We start from the raw sequence: 25,733 nt of genomic DNA on the forward strand, positions 1-25,733 counted from the left end.
CCTTGGCGCTGTCGGCGCCGTGACCCCGATCCGGCCTCTGCGCCCCGGCGCGTCCTCCCGAGGCCGGCGCGCGGGCTCTGTGCGAAGGCTCGGACGCGCGGGGAGGCTTCCCCGAGGCTCTGTCCCGTCTTCCTCCCCCTTTGTCGCAGGGCCTTTGCCTTACATCTCGAAGGCACTTTGGGTTTGTGAGAGGAAAGAAAAACAAAGACGAAAATGACAGAAGTAGGTTGTGACGACGCGAAGGACCCTGCTCCTAGATCTCCAATACCCTAGCTCTCCTTTAGTGCGCACGGTTCTTTTCTTTTCTTTCCTCGTGAACAAACAGCCCCAATCCAGGTTTGGCCATTTCCTGCGCGCACGGCTGCTGCTTTGGCACCGAATCTCCAGCCTTAGAAACCAGAGCAAACAGTTTTCTTATACCTGTTGCTCTCTGATCGTTCAACACACTCACCGCTCTCCTCACGGGCTCCTTTTCTCAGGCTTTAAGTTAAAATCTGACCTTTGAAAACCTGTCCTCTATCACAACTTGTATTTCAAGCGGCACCTTGTGCGCAGCCCAGCCCTTGTTTTGGGGGGACTACTTCACCCTCCGCCGGTGCCTAGATGAGATAACCCTCAGGGCTCCCCGGAACCCCCTGGCCCAGGGCAAGAAGCCGGCACCAAGGCCCCGGAACAGGCCCCGTCGGGCCCGGGGGCGCCGCCCGGTGGTTAGAGCGCCGGCCGCCGACTGAAGGGCCCGGGTTCGATCCCGGCCCAGCGCACCCACCTCGGTTGCAGGCTGGATCCCGGCCCTGGTCAGGGATCCTGCGGAAAGCGACCGATCACATAGATGCTTCTCTTCTCTCTCTCCTCCTTCCATTCCACTCTTCTCTGTAAAGCAATGAAAAAAATTTTCCTTGGGTGAGGGTTAATAATAAATAAATAAACAGAAAATACTATTCTTGCAAACCAAATTGCTTCCTTTAAAAAATTTATTAAGGACCTTCTAAAAACATAACCACAGTATAATGATGACACTTAAAATATTTCATGTATTTCCTTAATGTCATCCAGTGTTCAGTTTTCTATTTGTCTCTTAATTTTTATTTTTTTTTCTCCTGTACTTTGCTGCTTGGAGCCAGGATCCGACCAAGTCCACGCATTGTGAGTGGTTGATAGGTCTTTTAAGTTTCTTTTATTCTGTAAGTCCTTCCTTCATTCCCCCCCCCCTTGCAATTTATTTGTGGGTCCTATGGAGCTTCCCATAATTTGGCTTTCGCTGCTTATGTCTAAGTGATGTAGTTTCACAGAGCTTTCTTACCTTTTTTTGTAACACAGCTCACTTCCAGATGCTCACCCTGAATAGGCCTAGCATCTTTATCTATGCCTCCAAATATTACTTTCCACCGATTATGTCATGCCTAAGTTAATCACTCCTTTATGATATCTGTGCTTACCTCACCCCTTTGTTGACATTTTCAAACCCCTTCGACTGTAGTCCTCTCTTAGATGACTAATCCTCTCTCTAACATTTTCAGTTCTTCCCTCTTTATGTCTTCCCCAAACTTGGGGAACAACAAAGGCGTAAAGAAAAGCAAAATGAAAACAAACAACTCTCCCTTGACACTGCTGCCCCCTCCTGTCAGCTTTTTTGTCCAATCTCTCTCCCCTATAATTGCTCAGCTCCTTGAGTCCCTGAGTTCTGGATTCTGCCTTCATCAGTATATTCCAATTGTACTCTCATGGGTTGCTGATCTTCTTTGTAGTCAACTAGAGTTGTTTTACTCAGGCCTCACTCTCTTACTTTTTTTTTTTGAGGGTATTTGCTAATTTTATTAAGCCTGTATTTGTTGAACACCCATGTGAGGTCGTGTGCTTGGTGATTTGATGACTAAAAAGACACAATCCCTGCCCTTGTGCAGCTTCCAGTCTGATAGGAGAAATTGACATTGATCAAACAATCACAAATTATTATTATTTTAAAATATATATTTTTATTGATTTTAGGAAGGGAGAGGGAGAGAGAGAGAGACATCCACGAGAATCATCCATCTGCTGCCTCCTGCATGCCCCCTACTGGGGACAGAGCCCACAACACAGGCACATGCCCTGACCAGGAATCGAACTGGCCACCTCTCAGTGCATGTGACGATGCTCAACCAACTGAGCCACACCAGCCAGGGCACAATCACAAACTGTAAAATTAGAGTTGTGTTCAGTGCTAAGGAGAGGCAAATGGCCAATGAAAACATCTAATAATAGGGAGATCTGACGGAGTGTCACTGAACTAAGAGCTAAAGGATAGGTAGGAGAAAGGACGTAGAGGGGAGAGATGGGGGTGAAAGGAATTTTCTAGCAGAGGGAAAGCGTATGCAAAGGCCTGGGGAGGTGGAAGCCTGAAGATTCAAGAAATTGAAATAAGACCAGGGTAGAGATGAGACTGGAGAGATAGGCAAGGGCCAAGTCACGTAGGTCATGTAGGCCCAGGCAAAAGACTTGATCTTTACCCTAAGAACTGTGAAAACTGAAGAGAGAATTGGGATGAGTTATGTGACATACTCAGGTTGCATTTAAAATTTCATTTTGGCTGCACTGAGCAGAATGTATTTGAGGAGCACAAGGTTATATGTGAAGTCCAAATGGGAGGCCGTTGCAGCATTCCAGGCGGAAGGTGGTGGTGGCTTAGTCTAGGATGCAAAGTGACAAGAGATAGCAAGAAGGGGACAGATAGAGACATTCAGTGGATAAAACCCATAATGACTTGAACATGGGTTGACTGGGGTTGACATGTAAGAGAAAGACAGGTCATGAATTATTCGTAGGTTTCTGGTGTGTGTAGCTGGATGCCATCTTCTGGGATAGGGAAGACTGAGGAAAGACCATGTGTTGAGAGCCAGAGTTAGATTTTGGACATGCTGAATTTGAGATGCCCTTGAAAACTCCATGGCAGTTGGGAATCAGAGCATGGAGGTGAGGTGCAGGTATGGAACATGGGTGGGTGGTAGTTTATGTTTTGGGGGACAATGTGGTATTCCTGGAGGGAGTATAGAATGAAAGGAGAAAGGCAGCCTACTGTCTTCTTGAAACTCTCATCTGTTGAACTCTTTTATAGTTTTAAATCTACATTTATATTTACAGGCCATTTCAAGTTAATTTCCATAGATGGAGTGAGGTAAGGTTGGAGAGGTTGTTTTTGTTTGTTTTTACATATGGATATCCATTCTTTTCCATCACCAGAACACTGTTTTCTAATTGTTTTTCACTTACTGTGAACATCCTTTGTATGTGAATAAATGTTTATAACATTATTTTAAATAATAGCAAAGCATTCCAATATGTAAGGATCTTAGTTTATTTCCTTCACTTCCTGTTACTGGACATTAGGTAATTTTCTATTATTTTGCTATTATAAACATGCTAAGGTTGCAGGTTCGATTCCTGATCCCGGCACATGCCCTGGTTTCGGGCTCTATCCCAGGTAGAGGGTGTGCAGGAAGCACTGATCTATGTTTCACTCTGACATTGATGTTTCTCTCCCTCTTCCTTCCCCTTTCCCTAAAAATCAATTTAAAAATCTTTAAAAAAAATACTTTACCTTAAAAAAATACAGTACCCTGTTTCACTAATTTTACTAATCTCACTGGAGATCTTAGACGATTTGCTAATGTGAACAATTGTTACCTTTAACATTATCTCCTAGTATAAAATAAGTTAAAAACAAGTCATATTTCCTGTAATATAAGCAGAAACATGTTGTAAACTCTTAAAGGCCATGAGATCATTTTTGTTACAGTCATTTTTCACCCCGTTTCATCTTCCCATCCCAAGAAAACAGCAGATAGAAAGTTAAGAGGGCTTCTATCTCCGGATGTCCTGGAACATTATCAACAACAAGCAAAACCCCGAAAGCTGCGCTGTGCTCTGAACAGGACTTCTCTCTTCCACTAGCATAACAATTCAGGAGGGCTTCTTGGAAGAAGAGCTGAGGCACCCCTGACTTCTTATTGCTCAACACGCATTGTGTGCTTATTGATGGGCTTGAAGGCCCCGTGTTCTCACGGGGCCAGATCACACAGGGCTTCAAGGTGTTCAATGTGTACCCTGCAGCGTTGCCTCCAAGCAAGACTGTTAGCCTGTCCTTAAAAGCCTTGAAACCTGGCACTAACTTGGCCTCCATATGGATGAAAGTCCTTTCAGGCAATTCATTTCCAGAATAGGGAGGTTTCATCCATATTGAATATTTTCTCTGGTAAGTAATTTCCTCATATAATCAAAACTAGAGTTTTGATTTCCAAAAATCAAAGTTTCCAAAACTGCTTCAGCTGCCTTTACATCGCACTTGCAGACTCACCACTGACTCACATTCTATAATAATAATGATTGTTGAACTGTTTAAACCACCAGGAGCTAGTAGCCAATTCAACACTGCAGTTGGAGGCCAGCCTTTTCTTTCAACATCACCAACTGTTTGCTCTGGCTGTGATCAATCACGGTGCTGAGAGGGACCTGCTTCTAGGTCAGATCTTCAGAACAGGTCAAGAGCAGTTTCTCCACGTCTCATATAGGCCCAATTTTGATTCTTAAATGGCCTCTGTGATCTACGGTAGGGTGCATTTGTAATAACAGGAGCAGTGTGTAGTCCAGAGATCTTTTCCTTTGGCTGCCAGGTAAGCAGAGGAGAAGACACTGTCGTTAACCTCACCTTTGCTGCACCCCGGTTTCAGTGGGGAAGAGGCATGTTATTAATTAGAGAGAAATGTTCTGTCAAGAAGGACAGGTCAAGAAACTACAGGCAGGGAGACAACCCAGAGGTTGCAGTAGCATCTGCAAGTGAGGGCAGGAGGGGTGCCTGGTGCATGGGCACTATGACAAATGCCATACAGCATTCAGAAAACATGCCCCTTTGTAAACAGTTCTTTGACCCTGATGTTCTCTTTCAGTCATCTTTGTGGAAAGAGTTGAAGAGGTGAACTTTTGTTTTCCCCAAGATAGGAAGATACGCGAGATCTCAGGCCTTTGGGAAAGCAAAGGTGTAAGGGGGCAGGGCTAGGGGGGCGGGGGTGGGATGGGTGGTAGAATTGACTCAGCATTCAGGCTGGGCCTGGGAATAGAGTCTTTTCTAATAATTCTGAGCCAGCCCCTTCATGCCTTCTCTTAGAAGAAAACTACTTGTGCCTAGGAGCTGGGCATCTGGAAAGGCACTCAGATTTCCAGAAAGTCCCCAAGAGAAGGGACCTTTGCCTTGTGGTGACATTTTTATTCAATCTTGTTTCTTGTACACAAAGTAAAAATATTGGGTTATGCTGCTTCTGTGCCCAACTCCTGTATTTTACACATTTGGTAAAATGGAGATGGCGGAAGAGATATAAGGAAAACATCCCCGCAGCGGTTCAGCTGAGTTGCTTTCAGGGACATATACAATCCTCTGACTATTGCTTCGGTCTTTGGTTGCTCTGGTTTGTAGAGCAACAGCTCTAACCCTGACCCTTCAGCGAGCCAGAGCTCGCTCAGCTTGCTTGCTGCCCACTCATCTGAGAGAAACCAATCTGTCCTGAATCTGAGCCTCTGTCTTCAAAGGTCACTCTAGAAGAAACTGTTCTTGATCTTCCTGCCCACTCCAACACACAAGCCAAATCTAAGCCCCGGTGGCAGTTAACCTTGATCAGGACACTCCTACAGCCACCCCCATGCCAAGTTCTCCATCATCCCATGGCCACCGTCCTCTCTGGACACATGACCTTCTCAGAGGCTCCTGATGGCTGAAGTTTTTGACATCTCTTCTGACTAGGAGGTCTGAGCACATGGAAAACTGGGAAAACAAAGTGTCTCATGTCCTTAACTCAGGCCTATCACACAGCTTTGTAACCGGGCAGCCCTGCTGAGCACCATCTAGTTCAGTCTTGGCTGCGGAATAGAGACAGTGGATCCCACAGAGTCGTGCTTGGGGCGCCAGCCTGCATCCTCCCAACTGCGCTTTTAAAGCAAATTTGTGTCAACCTAAGGTCAACGTTGCAACCTCCTGGGCATCGTCTGCGGGTTTTCTTGGGTGGGTTAGAACAGGCAGAAGCTACAGCTGGGGAGCAGTACAACCTCGAGTGCCTCTTCTCCAGTGTGACAGGCCCATGTCCCTGCAGCCTGCAGTAGGAAGGGCATGTGACAAGCGTCTGCTGGGACTGCAGTCATGGAAACTGGTGGAGAACTGCTGTCTGGAGGTGACTTGCGGCAGCCTCCCCCCCTGCACTCATCACTCCTAAGGGTGGCGGGTTAGGATCAGAGCTATGGGCTCTAAGGCAGGAGCTGGAGCGATGGAGCCGGGCGTGAGGAGCTGGCTTCAGGGCAAAGCCCTCCTCCCTTCGAGACTGAGACTCAGTTGGAAAAGCCTTTGGAGGTGGGTCATGAAGAAAGCTTCTGGAGGAATCCTCGTGGAAAAGTTAGTAGTTGTGAGTCCTGGCCTTCCCACATCGACCCCCTTTTAACCATGTTAAAGGAGTGAAGCTCCTGAGCCAGGCATGTGGGAGGAAGTGAGCTAATGAAAAGAGGGGACTCAGAATCCATATCTGACCCGAAATGCACACTCCCAGCTCCTCTTACCCCGGACATGATCCCCGAGAAGACCCGATTAGAATCTCCCTGCACCTTCACAGGGTGGTGACATTTTAATTCAATCTTGTTTCTTGTACACAAAGTAAAGACATCGGGGTTACAATGCTTCTGTGCCCGACTCCTGTATTTCACACATCTGGTAAAATGGTGCCTTCGAGGCTGTCCAAGGCTGGAGAGTTTGGAGCACAGTTCAAAGAGGGCAAGTGGGCTAGGCCAGGAGGCTGGACTGGGTTGGGTATGGAGAGGGAGAGTGGGTCAGGGCTTCAGGGGTGCAGGGCAGTGTTCTGGGGTGGATCCAGGCTGCTAAAGGGCACTTGGGACTGAGGCAGTTCTAAGCATCAGGACCTGCTGGTCAGCCCCGTTTCCCCCGCAGGCAGGAGAGTGAGGCCGATTGGGTGCCATGGAGGAGAAACGTGCCTGCCCTCCCACCACACACTTCTCTCCTGCCTGGACGGGAGCTCTGAGAGAGCCCCATCTTCTCACTGACTCACCTGGACCAGATGGCTCCCCTCTCGGGCCTCTCCCTGCTGAGCAGGGCCGGGGGTGGGGGTTGGGGGCGTGTTTAAGTTTTGCAGAAGTGGTTGAAGAGGGTATCTTTGAATGCAGGGAACATTTTTGGGGGGGAAATGTTTGTCTTTATTTTACTTTTCCCTGTATCCCATGCCCTTTCACTGTCCTCCTTCAGGGGAAACAGAAACCCAGCGTTAGGCTGACTACCAAGGAGCCTAATTTGGCCTCAAGTCCATTACCTTCCCCTCCTTCTGTAGCAGAGGGGGTGGGTACTGGTTGTGCCTCTGGGCAGGATGGGAGCAGGATGGGATGTACTACAACCCGCCCCCCCATCTAGGAAAGAGCAACAGTAGTGAAAGGGCCTTGGGTAGGAGCCAGGGCTGGAGGGCAGAAGATGCAGACTCTGGGCCTCAGGAGAGGCCTCCGGGGAGAGATGTGAACCTGGTTCTAGGGGCTCAGACACAGAGGTGGGCGGAAAGAGCAGGTGGCCAGCACATTTTCCTGTACCCGTGGGAGAGAGAGATGACCCCAGATGTCTAAGGTCTGTCTGTGGCCCACACTAAGATCCTGGAGTGACAGGTGTTGGAAAACTAAGAAGCTGGCTGAGGCTTCTGGCTGAGTCTGGAAGGTAGGCTCAGGTATCAACCTTTTTAAAGGGGTTACCTGGTGACCAGCTCCAATCTCCTCTTCAATTCTGGGCTTCACATTCTAGGAGGGACAAGAAGGGACAGGGTAGAACTGTGATAAGGTCACAAATTCCACAGTGAAAAATCAGAATATCACATATACAGGGTGGGGCAAAAGTAGGCTTACAGTTGTCAGCCTACACAGAGCTTGCAAAACACAGAGTTTATTCTTGTATTATTATTTATTAATTATTGTGTTCTTTTCCATACAAACAACTATAAACTTACTGTTGCCACAGCCTGTATGGTCAACTGTAATAGCATTTATTAACATGAACATCTGATATGTGTACAGAAATAATATTGTGTGAAGATATAGCAAAATATTCACAGTATTTTTCTCAGATTTGAAGACATAAAGGAAATTTTATTTATTTCTTAGTAAGTTTGGTGTATTTCCAAAATTTCTGTTACTTTCATTCATAGAAGAATGTCCAAAGCTACCAGGACAAAGAAGGAGAAGGACCTGGGTTGCATGGGACCTGGGCTTGAGATTCATGCCCAGATTTTCATCACTAGTTGCCCAGGTCAAGGTGCAGAAGCATCTTTCCAGGCACAAGGGCCCTTTCCTTGGAGGCATCAGCCGATGCTCTTGGTCAAACCCCCTGGGACTAATATCCATGATTGCTGCCCGTGTCTCACACAGTCCAAAGGCAAGGCCCCAGAAGGCAGACCCTATGGGAATTCCCTCCAGACAGTGGCCCATCAGCCAGGCTGTGAGAGCCCCTGGTTTCAGTGGGAGCTTGTTCCTGAATGCTGAAACTCTCCAGAGGGAGGTGTTTTTAATGGAGATGGCCTTTTCTTCTCCTCTCTTCCCATTGATTCAGGGTAGAGCATTTCTAGAGCCCCAGCCCTGGGAACCCTTCTTCAGATTGTTAAGAGAAGGAAACGGCAAGGTATAGGCCAGAGATAGTGGCCCACTGATTCAGAGATGTCTGCCTTGTTCGCTGGGGAAAAAACTTTCACGCTAAGCAGCCCTGGTCTTCAACTAGAAGACAATGTCAGGAGAAACCTATGAGGTTGTTCAGAAAATTCAGAGAGAACAGGGTGTAACATGCCCAAAGATGTTTGATGCCAAGTAAGGTCTTCTTTTTTCAGTCCTCACTGAGGATATTTTTTCCATTGCTTTTCAGAAAGAATGGGGGGGGGGGGGGGGAGAGAGAGAAACATCGACCTGAGAGAGACACATTGATGGCTTGCCTCCTGCACGCACCCTGACCGAGGCCGGGGATCGAGCCTGCAACCGAGGTAGATGCCCTTGGCCGGAATCAAACCCAGGACCCTTCAGTCCACAGGCCGACACTCTAACCACTGAGCCGAACCGACTAGGGCCCAAGTAGGCTCTTAATGTCTGTTCCCTTCGCCATGGCCCACGTGTGAGTCTATGAAGTGCTGACAACTATATCAGATAGACCTCAGGGTCCTCGTGTTTACCTAGAGGTGCTCAGTAACTTGTTTGCGGTCACAGCAGGTCGGGGGCACGCGGGCTTCCGTGCCAGGCGTGCAGGGAGGGCATCATCGTAAAGATTATGTGAGGAATCACACTGGGGTGCTGTGTGTGTCTGGCTCTGGGAATGATCCCACTCAGATAAAGGCTCCAGGCTCACTCTCTCCCCAAGACAGGGGAATCTGCCCTCACCACCGCCTGTCGTCCCCATAGTGACTAAACAGCAAGGTCAAGGCCAGGAACGGCATCCTGCAAACTTAGAATCAGGGGCCGTCCGTATAGAGGCACCGTTCCCTTGTGCCTCAGGTTAACCATACCAACCTGCCACTCATTTTTTCATCAAATATGTCTGATTATCTGACACGTGCAAGGCGTTATTCTGGGTGCTGAGGAGAGAGCAGTAAACACAGCACGTGAAACTCTTCATTTGTGCAGCTTTCGTTCTCATGAGGGGGGAGAGACGCGATCAGCAGCAATAGGGAAAAGCTATAGAGTAAAAACTGGGTTAAGTACTCTAGAGACAAATCAAACAGAAAAGGGACAGGGAAAGAGTATGTACATGAGAAAAGCTTCACTGTGAGTTAACGCTTAATAGACAAAAGATGGACGGCACAAATATGTTGTGCCACCTGGAGGAGGCGAGATAAAGCCAAGGAACTGATGGAAAAGTTCATTTCCAGGCCTCCCTTCTTTCCCTCCATACCCCTTTTCTAGTGACTAATCCAAATATTTATTTCTCTCTTCCCATAACGCTCAGTGAAAGTCTCTCCCGCTATAATCATGGATGATGGCCTTTGTTTCCCTTGAAAAAAGTAATGAAGGAACTTGAAGCTGAGATCATCCCCCGTCACCACCACCTGTTTCTCCTGGACTGTGTCACCCGCCTCAGAGATGGTGCTGCACCGGGAGGTCAGCCCACAGCCGGAGACTTGGACTCTGACCTGGTGACCTGCTTTGTGAAGGGTGCAGCGCTGCTGGAGGTCATGGTATCTGAAAGGGACTGAGCAACCCCCAGATGCACGGCGACCCCAGCTTTGTTATATCTGAAAGGACAGCACATGGAAGTGAAGTGAGACGTGGTCTGCGGAGACCCACAAATAGACATACAACCGAAGTAAAGAGGTTACTAGGAAGAGAGATTCTACACCAGCGTTTAATTACTATCTTATGATAGATCTAAGAAAACGAAATGTGGTGTCTGGGTGGCCAGGCTTCCAGGAAAGTGGAGGGACACAAACACAGACAGTGCGTACCCTCTCCTGGGAACATCAGAGAGGACTCAGGTGGTTTGATCTGAAATTTATGATTCTGCGATTCTAGTGGGATGCCTTAGGGCAGGTGATGGGCATAAATAAAGCTACAGCCTCCCACTGGGACCTTCTCAAGAATGGGCTCCAGGATGACCCAGTTGCTTCTGCTGGGCATATGCATAGTGCTCTTCATGGATGAAGGTTAGGCCTGGAGAGGGAGGCCTGGGGGTGGGGGGAGACGGATGGGGGGAAGAGAAGGGTTTCTGAACTTGACTCTTGGGGCTGCTGTAAAATGGTTCATGGAGAATTTTCTTTTTTTCTTCACAGGAGACAGAGTCCTGACCACGAGATGTATGGTTTGCCATCCTAGGATAAATAATGCTACCGCGGGAGGGGAACCCTTGAACCCTTTACACTTTGTCTCTCTGCCCTCCCTGACTTCACTCTGTTCTCATCGCCCACTGCTCCAGTGCCTTCTTTCTGCCCCCCAGCCTTGGTTAGGGGGGTGTCTTGACTCTGTGAAGGGTCATAACTGTTCCCCACTCAAGGGAGTAAGGACCCCTGGCAGATGCTGGGAAGGGTGTCAACTTATTTTTGTGAGGTTTGCACCACCTCAATATAAATGTTTACAGGTGGGGGAGATTCTAAAGCAGAATCACTTTCCCTGGAGCTCTGTTTGAAAGCTTTGCTACTTTTCTTTAGGGATTCGATTTTGCAATAAGTGCGATGTCTATAGTGGATTCGAATGCGTCACTGGCATGGAAAGCTGCTGGAAGTTTAATCTGTGGTTCTATAACAGGAGTTGTCGCACAGATCACTTTTACTATGCTGAGCGCTTGTCAGGTAAGTGAGGGTTAGAGAGAGACACCAACTATTACCGATGGTGCCCACAATTCCTTGAGTGAAGGTGTGGATGGAGACTGGGACCCTAGGAGAAGACGGGGAAAGTGGATTCTCCATACACAGACGTGGGGTGGAGACCCCACTCTTTTCTCTAAGCCAACAGATCGATCTACCCATGGAGGCACTATCTTTCCGGTGTCAGTGCTTCCGTTAACAGGAAAGTATAAAACCATAGGCCACAAAAACCCCACCTCTACTTTTTAGTTGGATCCCACCGTCTTTACCAATGCTATCTGAAGATGTCTTTTGCCAATGCTATCGAAAGAGGCATAGATGAGATGTAGACACAGCCTTGGGTTTGTTCCAGACTGCAGAAAACTGACAAGGTTCTGGAGAGAAATCATTGCCGAGAAGATGGCGAGAGAAAGCAAGGCCCTCACCTCTGCTTTTCCTCTCCTTAGGGATGTACCTGTACCGTTATACGGAGCTAAATTGTGAAACTTGTGAAGAGGGAATGCTCCAAATATTCCATGACCTCTTGAGAGAAACATTTTGCTGCAGTCATGATGACAGGTGTAATGACCCTAACGACTTAGTTGATACTACAAAGCCATATGTGTCAAATGACCAACACAGAATTGTTGGTGAAGAATAAAATTATTACATTTTCAACCACGTCTCTCGGGAAACTTTGCCCTTCCCCTATCTGATGGCAACATTATCTTGCATTTTCTCAAAATCCAGACCCCACTCTTTTCTCTAAGTCAACAGACCGATCTACCCGTGGAGGCACCATCTTTCCCGTGTCAGTGCTTCCGTTAACAGGAAAGTATAAAACCATAGGCCACAAAAACCCCACCTCTACTTTCTAGTTGGATCCCACTGTCTTTACCACCTGATACTCCCTGGCAATCTTTACTTGCCCTGAAGTTTTGATGTTATACCTGACATCAGAGTTCTAAAATTTCTGGCAAAGGGAACAAAGTATATTTTGGTAAAACTTCTGAGAGAAGATCAGGAGAAAGCAGACTGGATAGAAATTGGGACAAGTAATCACAGGGGATTTTAGAAATATTTGGGAGGACAGTAAAAGAGGTATTTGGTGGGGACTGGGAAGGGTTTGGATGAAGCAGGGGCTTGAGAAAGTCAATGTGAAATTAGAAAACTCTGTCTTCTGTGAAAGCAATAGTGAACGTAGCAAACATGAGAGGCTTAGTGTCTGCCACTATTTTGAGAAACTATCCCAATCACACCTACTCTTGTCCACATACACCTGATCACCACGTCTCCGATCATCTTCTCTTGCACTCATGGCCAAAGCCATGTATATCAGGATGGGCACTTGGCTGAGGATTGGCCAATTACTCTGTCTCCTGGCTTGTGAAGCATACTCTATCACTTAAAAACATCAATTTAAAAATCTTTAACAAAATATCAGCAAACAGATTTCAATAGCAGATAAAAGGATAATATATAACGGATCGTTAATTTTTGTTGAGTAAAAAAATCATTGTAGAACTCAGTGGCTTAAAATAATAACCAATTATTTTTCTGTGTCTGAAGAATTTAGATATTCTAGAGGTGCTCAGCTGGGCATCTCTGCTAAACTCAGCCAGACCAGACTCGCTCATACATCTAGTGGGTAGCTGGAGATTGGTTGGTTTAGGCTGGTCTTGAGTAGAGTGACTCAGCTCTGCTCTGTAAGCTTATCTTCTCCTGAGACCAATGGCCTAGCGTAGACATATCTTACAGAACAATGGCAGAAGCAGAAGAGAGCAAGACCTAAGCTCATTTCCCACCTCTGCCTACATTAAGTTTGCTAACACCACAATGAACAAAGCAAGTTATATGACCAAGCCTAGAGTTAGGAGACGGGGAAACTCACGCCACTAATAATGGCAGGACATTGAAAAAGGTGTAGACAAAAGGAAGGGTGAAGAATTGGGGCCAGCTGATACCATATACTACACATCATGGCCAAGTGAGTCTTATTCTAGGGATGAAAGGTTCATTCAATGTTAAAAATATCAATTACATAAAGTAGAAAAATCAGATGATCATCCCCATAGAAAACAAGAAGTCATTTGACAAAATTCAGCACCCATTCATATATATAAAAAAGTGAAATTGATAAATATGTATTTTACATAATAAATTGATGCACAGTTTAGTCCAAAAAGCCAGTATTTATTTAATGGGGAAACATTAGTTTCATGATAAAATAAGGGATAAGACAAGGATGTTCAGTATCTCTATGGCTAATTAATATAATATTAGAAGTAACATTTGGGTAAAATGTCCATACTACCCAAAGCAGTCTATAGATTCAACACAATTCCTATCAAGATACCAATGGCATATTTCACAGAACTAGAACAAATATTCCAAAAATTTATTTAGAACCACAAAAGACCCCGGGTAGGCACAGGAATCTTGAGAAAGAAAAACAAAGTTGGAGGAATCATGCTACCTGATAGCAAACTATACTACAAAGCCACAGTAATCAAAACAGCATGGTGCTGGCATGAAAACAGACATCTAGATCAATGGAACAGAATAGAGAGCCCAGAAATAAACACACACCTTTACGGTCAATTACTATTTGACAGAGGAGGCAAGAACATACAATGGGGTAAAGACAATCTATTCAATAAATGGTGTTGGGAAAAATGACACTTCTCCAAAGTGGACATACGGATGGCCAATAAACATATGAAAAAATGCTCAATGTCACTAATCATCAGAGAAATGCAAATTAAAACCACAATGAGGCATCACCTCACACCTACCAGAATGGCTGCCATCAACAAATCAACAAACAACAAGTGTTGGTGAGGGTGTGGAGAAAGGGGAACCCTCGTGCACTGTTGAGAATGAAGATTGGTGCAGCCACTGTGGAAAACAGTATGGAGTTTCCTCAAAAAATTAAACATGGAGCTGCCTTATGACCCCACAATTCCACTTCTGGGAATATATCCAAAGAAACCTGAAACACTAATTCGAAAAATTAGATGCACTCCTATGTTCATTGCAGCCTTATTTATAATAGCGAAGATTTGGAAGCAGCCCAAGTGCCCTCAGTAGATGAGTGGGTAAAAAAAGCTGTGGTATAGTCCTGGCCAGCGTGGCTCAGTTGGTTGGAGAGTCCCCCTGTGCTCCGAAAGGTTGCAGGTTTGATTCTCGGTCAGGGCACATTCCTGGCTTGTGGGTTCAATCTCCCGTGGGGGTGTGTATGGGAGGCAACTAATTTATGTTTTTCTCTCTCTCTCCCTTACCCTCTCTCTAAAATCAATAAACATATCCTCAGGTGAGGATTCAAAAAAAAAACATACAACTGTGGTAGTTCCACAATGGAATACTACTCAGCCGTTAAAAAGAAGGAAATCTTACCTTTTCTGACAGCATGGATGGGCCTGGAAAGTATTATGATAAGTGAAATAAGCCAGTCAGAGAAAGAAAAATACCAGATGATTTCACTTACACGTGGAATCGAACCACGATCTCCTGGATTCTAGGTCGATACCCGACCCCTAAGCCATGCCGGCTGGGCTAGAAGGGATAAAATTTAAATGACAAATAACTGGTGATGGAAAGTCATGGAGTAAATGGAACTCTTGTAGAGCACTGATACGTGCCACCTCTTTGGCAAACTGTTTGGCGGTTTGTTTAAAGTTATGCATATGGCCCTAGCTGGTTTGGCTCAGTGGTTAGAGTGTCAGCTCGAGGACCGAAGGGTCCCAGGTTCGATGCCAACCAAGGGCATGTACCTCGGTTGCAGGCTCCATCCCCAGCCCCAGCTGGGGTGCAGGTGGGAGGCAACCAATCTATGTGTCTCACGTCGATGTTTCTCTTCCTCTCTCTTCCTCTCTCTCTCTCTCTTCCCCCACCTTCCACTCTCTCTGAAAAGCAATGGAAAAAATATCCTCTGGTGAGGATTTAAAAATTAATAAATAAAAAATAAAGTTATGCATATGCCTACCTTATAACTCATAAATTTTACTTTTCATTACCTACCCAAGAGAAATGAGTGTGTATGTCCACCAAAGGTCTTATTCAAGAATTCTATAGTAGCTTTATTCACAATAGCCCAAACCTGGGAAAAATCCAATGTCCCTCAATAAGAGAATTTGTCGAATAAGTTGTAGTATATGTACACAGTGGGGAAAAGATCAAACTTGTGCTATAAGCAAAAACACCCACGAATCTTAAAAATTAGGGTGGTGAATGATAGAAACCAGACTCAAGAGAGTACTTTCTATGTCATTTTATTAATAGTAAGTTTAAGAACATGTAAAACTATCCTAAGGTGATATATGTTAGAACATTACCTATGGGAGTGAATGGTTACCCGAAAAAACTTACTGAGGTGATGGAAATGTTCTATATTTTAAACTGAATGGTGGTTATGTAGGTTTCCACATTTGCCCAACACTTCAAACTGTCTGCTTAAAATATGTGATTTTATTATATGTGACTTATAGTTCAATTGAGAGGGGAAAGTAATCCTATTTCAGCTCATAACACATAATGGATAGAGTTAATAATAATCACTGAAGGCCGAAACTGTTAGAGGACAGATTGAAGGGAAACTTTATGCCAAGTAGTTGAATCTGAGAACCCACCTATTAGTCTTGACATCACTGAAAAACTAGGCAGGCAGCCGGGAAAAGCAGGGAGGCGTCAATGGTCCTGCCAACTGAACAGGTGGAAATGAAAGGCCCCATCAACTTTACCAGTTATTCAATGAAACACAGTAAGTTTTCCCTGGCCAGCCACAGGCAGCAGAAATGAGAAAGACGTGGCCCCTGTTCCTACTGTGATTTGTAGCACCCCGGGAGGCCCAAATGAGATGAACAGAAATGACTCGCAAGGAGAGAGTGGGCAGAAAAGTATCCATAAAGGGACTTGGGCGTTCAGAAGAGGGAGCATTTGTACAGCAATGGTCTGGGCGTTGGGGGGGGACAGTGGCGGTGGAAGCCGAGGGAAAGTGGAATAGGGAAAGGTTAGGAGAGGAAGGGGAGGGGGAGCAGGGATGTGCCCGAGCATCCATCCTGACAGGCCTAGAAGGGAGCGTGTGTAAACTATGAATGCTGCAGAAGCAGGAGATCCCTAATTCGCTCTTTCTGACTAACGGTGGCCACAGATAGACTTTGTAAGCGACAAGAAAATCGCCACCGAGTCTGAAGTGGACACTGTCCACCGGGGGAACAAAATAACTTTGTTTCCATAGAGGAAAACCTTGAGTGTCCACCCTCCAATTTGTTGCTATTTCCTGCTTGATTATAGTAATGATAAATGCAGGTTTTACATGAAGATAAATATTTGTGAGTCTTCAGCCGAGGGAGTTCTGGTTGACCTCAACTATGGAAGCTAAATCACAAGGTTCTAGAATGGTCTTGTTTTAGATGTTACTGGACTGGGCCTCTCAGCACAGGCCTCTTGGGGTGTGGTCACGACAGTTCCTGTAACTGCAGAAATGTGCTGTTGAGAATCATTGCCTCCGGCTGGGAAAGGAGCCAAGCTGGGGGCACCGGGAAGGCTGGCATGAATTAACGAGAGAGCGGGGCTGCTTCTGGGATGGACTGGGCAGGAAATAAGGGCAGGCAGAACGTGCAGGAGGAGAAACATCAGTAACACTCTGCAGGGAGGCGGCAGGGCGGCACATGTCTTAGATTGAGATGTTACAAAAGTCAGTGGTGCAGCATTGATGGACGTAAGTCCGGTGGTTGAATTCAAGGGTCAGGTCTCTGCAGTGTTTCTGACACACCAAGTATGACAACCAGAGTTCAGAGTCTGTAATAAAGAAGGAACATAGGAAAATAAGCCAGTGATCTAAGTTCTCTGAAGACAAGTCAAGCCCGGCACTAGCCCAGTCCGTGGAAATGTAATTGGGCATCAGGGTAGGGTTGGCTATGGCTTCCCAGCGTACAGTCCCCAAGAGGCCCAGGCAGGTGGTGGAGAAATCTCCAGGCCCCGCAGGGGGTGTTGCCTGAGGTCCCTGACGACAGAGCTGCTTCATTCCGTTCCCCTGGAAGATCAGTGACTAGTGCTTGAGTGTCTTCAGAGTTGGGGTCAGTTTGGTCAGCTCTTTGGGGAACACGGACTCCCCCCCTTCTTTGTCCTGCCTCAGTTTCCCAAATCCTCTCTGCCTGGGTGCCCCCGGCCCGTGCGAGGTGCGTTCTGCGCTTTGATTCCCCTTCTAGGTCGGCCTTAGTCTGAGATATAAAACTGCTGAAGCGCCCTCTTAAGAATGTTCGAAGAACCTCAGGGCACCCCCCCCCCCGGCCCTCCAGCTTACTCTTGAGGATGTTCAGTCTCATGCACGACTCGTATTTCTCAGCGTAACAGATGCCAAAGCCGTTCCTGCAGCGATCGGGCACCATGAGAAGGTGGCACGTTATGCATTTCAGTGGTGTCACTGCTGGAGGGCACAGAGCTGGGGTGAGGCAGGGGCCGTGTGGACCTAGAAAGAGCTGCACACCTGTGGGTCTCGGGGACAGGGTAGGTAGCCCGGGGTCAAGGGGACGGGTGAGGAGCGGGTGGCACCAGGTATTAAAAGGTCGGAGCTCTCAGCCACCTCCACGTTGCAGAGAAATGCTGGTAGGAGAGCAGGGGGGCTCTTTTCTGGTCCCAACTTAAGCTGCTTAACCTGGGTAGCTGAGCAAAGGTTTAGCCTTCATGGCCTTGCTTTTTCCAACTTAAAAATGGTTTGAGCCCGGCCGGGCGTGGCTCAGTGGTTAAGCGTTGACCTAGGATCCAGGCGATCCGGGTTCGATTCCCGGTCAGGGCACATGCCCGGGGTTGTGGGCTGCAGCCGATCAATGACTCTCTCATCATTGATGTTTCTGTCTCTCTCTCTCCCCCTCCTTTCCTCTCTCTCTGAAATCAATAAAGATATATTTTTTAAAAAAATGGTTGGACTCATGCTGGCCTGGCCTATTTGGCAGCAACTATAGATAGACAAGAGTGTGATGACAAAGCTGAGTGCCTTAAAATAGTTTACCCCAGCCTTAGCTGATTTGACTTAGTGGTTAGAGCGTTGGCCCAAAGACTGAAGGGCCCCAGGTGCGAGTCCAGCCAAAGGCACGTACCTTGGTTGCAGGCTCGATCCCCGGCCCGGGTTGGGGCGCGTGCGGGAGGCAACCAATCCATGCGTCTCTCTCACATCCATGTTTCTCTCTCTCTTTCTCTCTCTCTCTTTCTCTCCCCCTCTCTCTCCTCCTTCCACTCTCTCTGAAAAGCAATAGAAAAAATATCCTAGGGTGAAGATTAAAATAATAATAATAAATAAAATGAAATAAAATCATTTACCCCAGCTAGTGTTACTGTGATGGGATTTCTGACATTTGCTGCTTAGATGAGATGGTGTTCGGTGATATACTCTGTTAGTTTGAAATTCAGACTGAATCTTGGGGAAGCCTCATGAGTTATAGCACAGTTAGTGGCACTTTATGGAATATTTTGTGGGGTGAGCCAATGAAAATGCAGGTTTACTTTTTTTCATCTGATTGATTCCAGAACATCTAGTATTTGCTCTCCTAAGATCACTTGTTTTAATACAAAGCTCCTGATAAGGGTGTCAAAGGCCATTGTCCAGTGCTAAAATAAACTACAAAATCATTCATTATAGACTGACCAGCTTCCCCGAGAAATGGACACAGACTTATAAATGGGAAGGATGTCCCAAGGAAAATCTCGTTAGGATTTTGGGTAGGGAAAGAGAGGGGAAGCAGTGTGAAGGGGCAGCCATAGAGGCTTGAGGCCCTGATGGGGAATGGCAGAATGTTGAAAGGTCAGAATGTTAGCCCGGAAGGCAGAAGGAGAATTTTGAAGGCTAGCTCCCCCTCCCTTATAAAAGCAGTCAAGGCTCAGCCCCGCATGGATCTCTGTTACACAGGTAGAGGTTCCTGGGGCTCCCTAGGTCCCATCCCTGGAGCCCACTCACTCCTCAGGCCCGTGACTCACCCTCAATGCAGAAGAGGGAGAAGACCAACAAGAAGCGTTTGTCCATCCTGACACAGAAGTCCCTTGTGCAGAAAGAAAAGAAGCCAGGGGCTGCAAGCCCAGGTCTGCAGGCTGCAGGGAGGAAGCTTTCATCACAGGGCAGGGGTCATTCATGCATAAGGGAACCAATCACACGAGGTTTCCACTGGGAGCTCAGCTTCATTTTTTCTCCCTCCTCCCTGCCCCCCACAGCAGAGAATACTGATCATGAATAAATGTTGAGGTTTACATTAAGTTACTTTTGTCCTTTAATATAATCACCATAATAATTATTAGTAGTATTACAGTTATGATATTATAATTCTTGTCCCAATTTCCCACAGGAGAAAACTGGGTCTTGGTGAAGGTTAGTATCTTACCCAAGATCACACATCTAGTGACTGATAGTGCCAGTACTCAAAGCAAGACTTTCTAGTTCTAGAGACCATACTCTTAATCCTCCTGATTCCATGCCTCTTGGAGATTTATTCATACACTCGACAAATATTTATTGAGAGCTTTATGTGCCAGGCAGTGTCCCATGTATGAGAGCAGAGCAATGCGTAACTCAGACGAGCTCACCCAACTCCTTACCTTATGGATGAGAAATGGGAAAGTGAATGAAAAGATGTGTGTAAGCTATGACCAAACTGGGTCTTCAATCTAGAACTTTGATTCTCAGCCCAGATCTCTTTCACCTTACCTGAAACCCATCCTCCAGGGACTGTTCAGTGTGTAGGGCTGTGAAAGGCACCTTAGAGTTATCATACAGCTTGAACTTTAGCAGGTTTATATTGTGAATCTGGCTGGTTTTGTCCATGACGTAGGTATCCGTCTCTACAAAAGTTACCTCAGTTAAGGTTCGCCATCGGTCAAGCACTGGAAATGATGACCAGCCCTGGCACCCTAAATCTAAACCTGCGCACCCAGAGTGGCTCAAAGGCTGAGCATCCCACCCATGAACCTGGAGGTCACAGTTCGATGCCCGGGTTGCAGGCTCGATCCCCAGTAGCCAATCAATGACTGTCATCATTGATGTTTCTGTCTCTCTCTCCCTCTCTCTTCCTTTCTCTGAACTAAAGATATATTTTAAAAACAAACAGACCAACAAACCAAAAAGCTATATTTAAATCTAAACCTGTCTGTGAGCTGATGGTACTTTGGCTAGAGATCCTAAGGACCTTCCATACTGAACTGATTCAATGGCAGGTTCTTTAGCTGCAGGAACAATGTGTTCGATAAAACATATCAAGTCTGACATTTTGAGACATCGGACACAGACTGCGCTATATAAGGTCTTAGCTCAAATGCCACAAAATTTACAATCATCCTTGCCCAGGAAGAGAGCCAGGAGCCTTAGACAAGAGGGGATTGGTTCTGAAAAGAATTGATTCTAGAATGAAGAGAAAGACTGCGAAGCCTTTTCTCTCCTCTGCTGTATTTCCAGTGAGGATGTTACACACTGGGTGGAATTTTTCAGGACTTTCCAAAGGTTTATCGAAAAGGCAAACCCCTGAGGCTTTGGTGCTTGGGTTTACAAGGTTATCAGGGTGTTTCATCTGTTACCTGTTTTCTCTGCTTTGTCTGTTTAAAGACAGTGGCTCTAGAACCACAGCCAAGGAAGCAGCCATTCTAGGTTCAGCTGCAGTGGGTTTGCAGTTTCCCTTCTTCCTTCAAGGTTCCCCATGGCAGATGCTTCCTGAAAGGCCCATTGAGTTTTGAGTCTCTTTTCTACTGGATTATTTCCAGTTGGGATTATGAAATTTTGCAACTCCATCCAAGCGTTGGGGTCCTCTGACCTACTCTTCATTCACCCACAGTAAATCCTCCATCAAAGTTTCTCTTAAAAACAATTTCTTTCTTCATTCAGCATGGAGTAGGAGAGAGTAGGTATTAGAACCTATTAACAGAGGCAGTGCGATATAATAGAAATAGCATTTTCCTGAGAGACCTGTGGCTGATTATAACGCAACCCATGGAGTCTTTACCAAGCCATTTATCTGTGATGTGAGATTTCGACCACTTTTATGATCATTTACAACTTTTACGTTCTGTGGTTCTGTGATGTAAGTCATGAGGATGGGTGCAAAGTTCTGTTATTCTGACCTAGCACTCGGCTTAGCACATGGCAATGTGCTGAACATATGACGACTGCATGAGTGAATGAAGTGAACGAATGAAGGTATCGGTCTCACATGATACCAGTGTCCACGATCCCACTGAGGCAGACTCAGTGAGGCACCCAAATTAATGCGCTCCCGTGCCAAGAAGGCTGTCACTCAGCATAGATGCCGTTTGCCCTGCTCCATGGAGATGAAGGCAGAACATCGTGTGCTTGTGGTCATGGTCTCTCTTGGCTCTAGGGTGGGTGACTGAGATCTTGGTGATACCACAGATGAGCAACCTCTTAATTTGAGCTTCCAAATGTTATCTTGTTTTGGGGGAATGGAGCTTGGCATAGAGTCAGGGTCAGGCTGCTTTGTTCCTGGGTTCCCAGGGGGCAGCAATTGCTTACCAGAGTGTGTATAGAGACTAGAGTGAGAGATGGAGATCCTTTGAAAAATCTGATGGGGGGATACCTGCTTGTGGGGCCCAAGAAAATCACCTGGAGTTCACATCTATCCCCTCACACGTCTGATTGCTGGTGGGAAGAGCAGTAAAGAACAAAACCAACATTTATCTAGTGCTTGTCATGTGCCACCTAGAAGGCTGGCTAATTCCACTTAGGGAATCTCATGGAGACCTCACAACACCCTGGTGGCGACGTGTCTAGCAAAGAGCACAGTGGAAGTTCAAGCACAGATCAGTGTCACTAAAATTCAGGCTTCGTTCACAGTTTTGCTCTTAATAGGATGCTTCAGATGAAAACTCACAATGGATAACAAAAATTTCCAGAAACCTTTTTCGAGACTGTTCATGGAACTTTTTACCCATTGCGACAGCATGGAGGGACCTAGAGAGTACGGTGCTAAGTGAAATAAGCCAGGCAGAGAAAGACAAGTACCATATGACATCATTCATATGTGGAACCCAATGAACAAAATAAGCTGACGCACAAAACAAAATGAAATGAAAGGCATCTTTCAATGCAGACAGCTCTGCCTTGCCTTTGGGTCCTGCTTGCTCTGCGAGGCGAAGCCGTCGAGGAATTCTTACATCACGAGTCTCTTTTGGAAACTGTGAAAGTCAATGACTTTTGAGCCATGGTAAAAAATGATTTGATCAGACAACACTTGGACAGAGACAAAAGCTTCTTTTCTCTTTTCAAACGTGGAGTTCCTCTGATGGGTGGTGCCCACCTGGTTTAGCTACTTTAGTGAGAAAGTTTACCTAATTTAGTGAGAAAGTCTTCACGTCCTGGCCATTCACTCGCTCTGCAGCAGACACGCCTGACAGCGAAAACTCTTTCACACATCCCTGGAAGGAGTTCTGTCATTGTCTGAAAAATCAACATTATCTGAACCAGGTTTCTAAATCATCACATTTAAAACATATTTTTGTGGGGGATAAGAAAGCCTTCTCTCTCATGTAGGAGTTCTCTGACTTTCAAAGGGACCAGCCTTAGTACCTATTCTGATAAAAGAAGTTCCTCTCTCTCTCTCTCTCTCTCTCTCTCTTTGTGAAACATGTTGAAAGGGAGGACTTGATTCATGGCCTGGGCTTACCTGAAAGATACTTTTAACTATCTGAATGCGATAAATGTTTCAATTCAAAACCCTGAACTTATTGTTAAGGTGCTACTGAACAATCAAAACTTTCTTGGCAAAATTGCCAGTACTCAAGAAGAGGGTAGAGGCCCACGTCTTTGCAAATATTTTTCTTCCACCCCCCCACCCTGACTTTACGCTGAAATAATTGACATATAGATAGATATAACTTTAGATATAACTATAGATATAACTTTAAGTGTACAATGTGTTAATTGAATATACGTACATATCACACTCTGATTGCCACCATTGCGTTAGCCAACACTTCTGTTACATCCCATAATTACCGTTTCTTTTTCGTGGTAAAAACATGTAAGGTCTACTCTCTTGGCAAGGTTCCAATCCATAGTACGGGGTCCTTATCTATAACCACCATGCTCGCTGTCCATTAAACTTCCAGAACCTTCTCATCTTCTAACTGGAAGTTTGTACCCTTACTAACATCTCTCCTTTTTCTCCTTACAAAATTTTAAGTGCTAAGGAAGCTTCTATATCAGAATGGAATTGAAATACAAAGTTTTTTTGTCAATTTATTTGAAAGAAAAAAATCTGTGATAGTCTGGAAATGCTCCAGAAATCGTTTGGAAGTCATTTCTATCTTGAAAGCATTAAAGCTGAGTCGAGGGATCATGATATTTTATATTTTATGTATTTCCAATTTAAATTGTATCTCAAATGTTGTAGGATAACCAAAGATTCGTTCATTTATCTTAGGACAAAACACGTGCTCCTAATGGAGTTTTTTAAATTATTTTTTACTTTGGTAATTTTGAAGTGATTTCAAACCTACGGGAAAAGTTGCAAAAATAAAATTAACACAAAAAACACCATTTCTCCATTACCCAGATTCACATACTGTTAACTCTGAATCCGACTTGCTTCAGCAGTTGCTTGTATTTTCTCTCTCTCTCACTCCCAGCCCCCTCTCTGCTGTCTCCTTCCCCAACTTTCTGAGCCATTCTGGGTAACTTGCATGCATCATTGCTTTAGACATCTTAAAAATATTTTAGCATTTATTTTCTAAGAATAGAGACATTCACACAACCACAGTAACAGTTATCAACTTTGGTAAATTTAGCATTGATAAGTACTTTCATCTAGTCTATCACTGCCATTCTATTTTGTCATTTGACCCAATAATTTTCTATATAGTATTTTCCCTCCACCCTGCTGAGTACAAGAACCAGACTAGTGTCAGGAATTGCATTTAGTGGTCATGTCTCTTTAGCTTCATAAACTGGACTATTTCTGCAGCTTGTCCTTGTCTTTCATGGCATTAATATATATATATATCTGTATATATACACTCACATGTATACATATATAAAATATACATGTATATTGTAATATATGTATAATAGTATGTATAATAATATATATGCATTACATATGTTATATATTATATGTGAGATATATATATAATAAAGAATACAGACCTCCCTCTTTTAAAATGCAGGGTTCATCATTTTCAGTATGTTTGATGATCCCTCGTGACTAGGTGTAGATGGTCCACTCTAGGCTGAAACACTGCATGGGTGATATTGTGTTCTTCTTTGTATCATATCTAGAGGCACACAATGTCTATCTGTTCTTCAATGATGATTTAAAAATACGTTTAAATTTTATTTTTAAAATCTTATAGCTTTATTGAGATATAATTGACATCCAAAAACTGCACTAATTTAAACTACGCAGTATAATAATATTTGGCATGTTCATAATTGTGAAATCATCGCCAAAATCAAGATGGGCAAGAGGCCCAGGATATTCAAACTGGCTTTCATTTATTTTTCCCTCCAAATCTCCATAAGCAGCACAACAGTCCACTTTGAAATGTAAAAATACTTGCCATCTACTCTCTTGGGACTCTAGCTAGAAAGAGCCTCATTTCACATCCTTACTTTAGTTCCCAAAAGATCAATCTGATAACCTGGTTGCTATGTGGAAAATGGACTGGAAGGGCGCATGAGAGCATGTGGAAAAGTCATTAACCTCTTGTTGCACAGATATTTATTGGGTGTCTCCTATGTTTCCAGCTTCCAGATGCTGGGTGAGACGTGGTAAGTAAAACAGAGCCCTTGCTGTGTTCCCGTGGAGGAGTCAAGCACGTGACCAGATAGATATGTACAGTCAGCTAGTGAGAAAGTCCGTCCTGCATGATAGGACACAGTAATCTCAGCAGCAAGGCCAATGCGTGGTCCCCACAGGCCACCACCTCCAACGAGACACACCTTTGCGCCTTAATTTCTTGCTTACCCATGTCACTGCAACCACAGGGCCTGCTCTCATCACAGTGTGTCAGGTTTTCTGACATCTCTCTGGTCTTTGACATAGGCTGTTCTTTTGGGTGCCTGACCCTCCTTTTTTCTTAAGTATGTTTTTATTGATTTTAGGGAGAGTAAGGGAGAGAGAGAAGCATCAATGTGAGAGAGAAACGTCAATTATCTGCCTCCTGCACACCCCTACTGGGGATCAAGCCCGAAACCCCAGCATCTGCCCTGATCAGGAATCGAACCGGCAACCTTCCGGTACATGGGACGACGCCCAACCAACTGAGCCACATTGGCCAGGGCCCTACTCACTGCTTTTAACTAACATATTATCAGCCTAAAAAGTCCTGCCCAGTCATCTCTTTTTCAGGGAAGCCTTCCCTGGTTAGGCAGTCAAATCGGAATGTCCCTCGCCTCGGCCCTCACAGACAGCCTTGCTTGGTGTCCTTGCG

General features: G+C 45.4%; 1 protein-coding gene across 1 annotated transcript; it reads right to left on the minus strand.

The window, feature by feature from the left end:
• Positions 1–16,986: 16,986 nt before the first annotated feature.
• Positions 16,987–19,329, minus strand: PATE3 (prostate and testis expressed 3). The gene is made up of 3 exons (XM_087828765.1): positions 19,284–19,329; positions 17,617–17,739; positions 16,987–17,111 (listed from the first exon to the last, which is right to left on the minus strand). Exons 1-3 carry the CDS (start codon positions 19,327–19,329, stop codon positions 16,987–16,989), a joined length of 294 nt encoding a protein of 97 aa, XP_087684891.1.
• Positions 19,330–25,733: the final 6,404 nt, after the last annotated feature.

This window comes from Miniopterus natalensis, chromosome 20, assembly GCF_054644295.1.
Source record: "Miniopterus natalensis isolate mMinNat1 chromosome 20, mMinNat1.hap1, whole genome shotgun sequence".
NCBI lineage: Eukaryota > Metazoa > Chordata > Mammalia > Chiroptera > Miniopteridae > Miniopterus > Miniopterus natalensis.

Excerpts from the sequence above, each read along its gene's own strand:
- PATE3 (XM_087828765.1), bottom strand. The coding sequence starts at position 19,329 with ATGGACAAACGCTTCTTGTTGGTCTTCTCCCTCTTCTGCATTGAGG. Across the intron at positions 17,740-19,283 it reads CTCCCTCTTCTGCATTGAGG|CAGTGACACCACTGAAATGC; the intron begins GTGAGTCACGGG and ends TGTGCCCTCCAG. Across the intron at positions 17,112-17,616 it reads GAGACTGAACATCCTCAAGA|ACTCTGAACTCTGGTTGTCA; the intron begins GTAAGCTGGAGG and ends TCTTTATTACAG.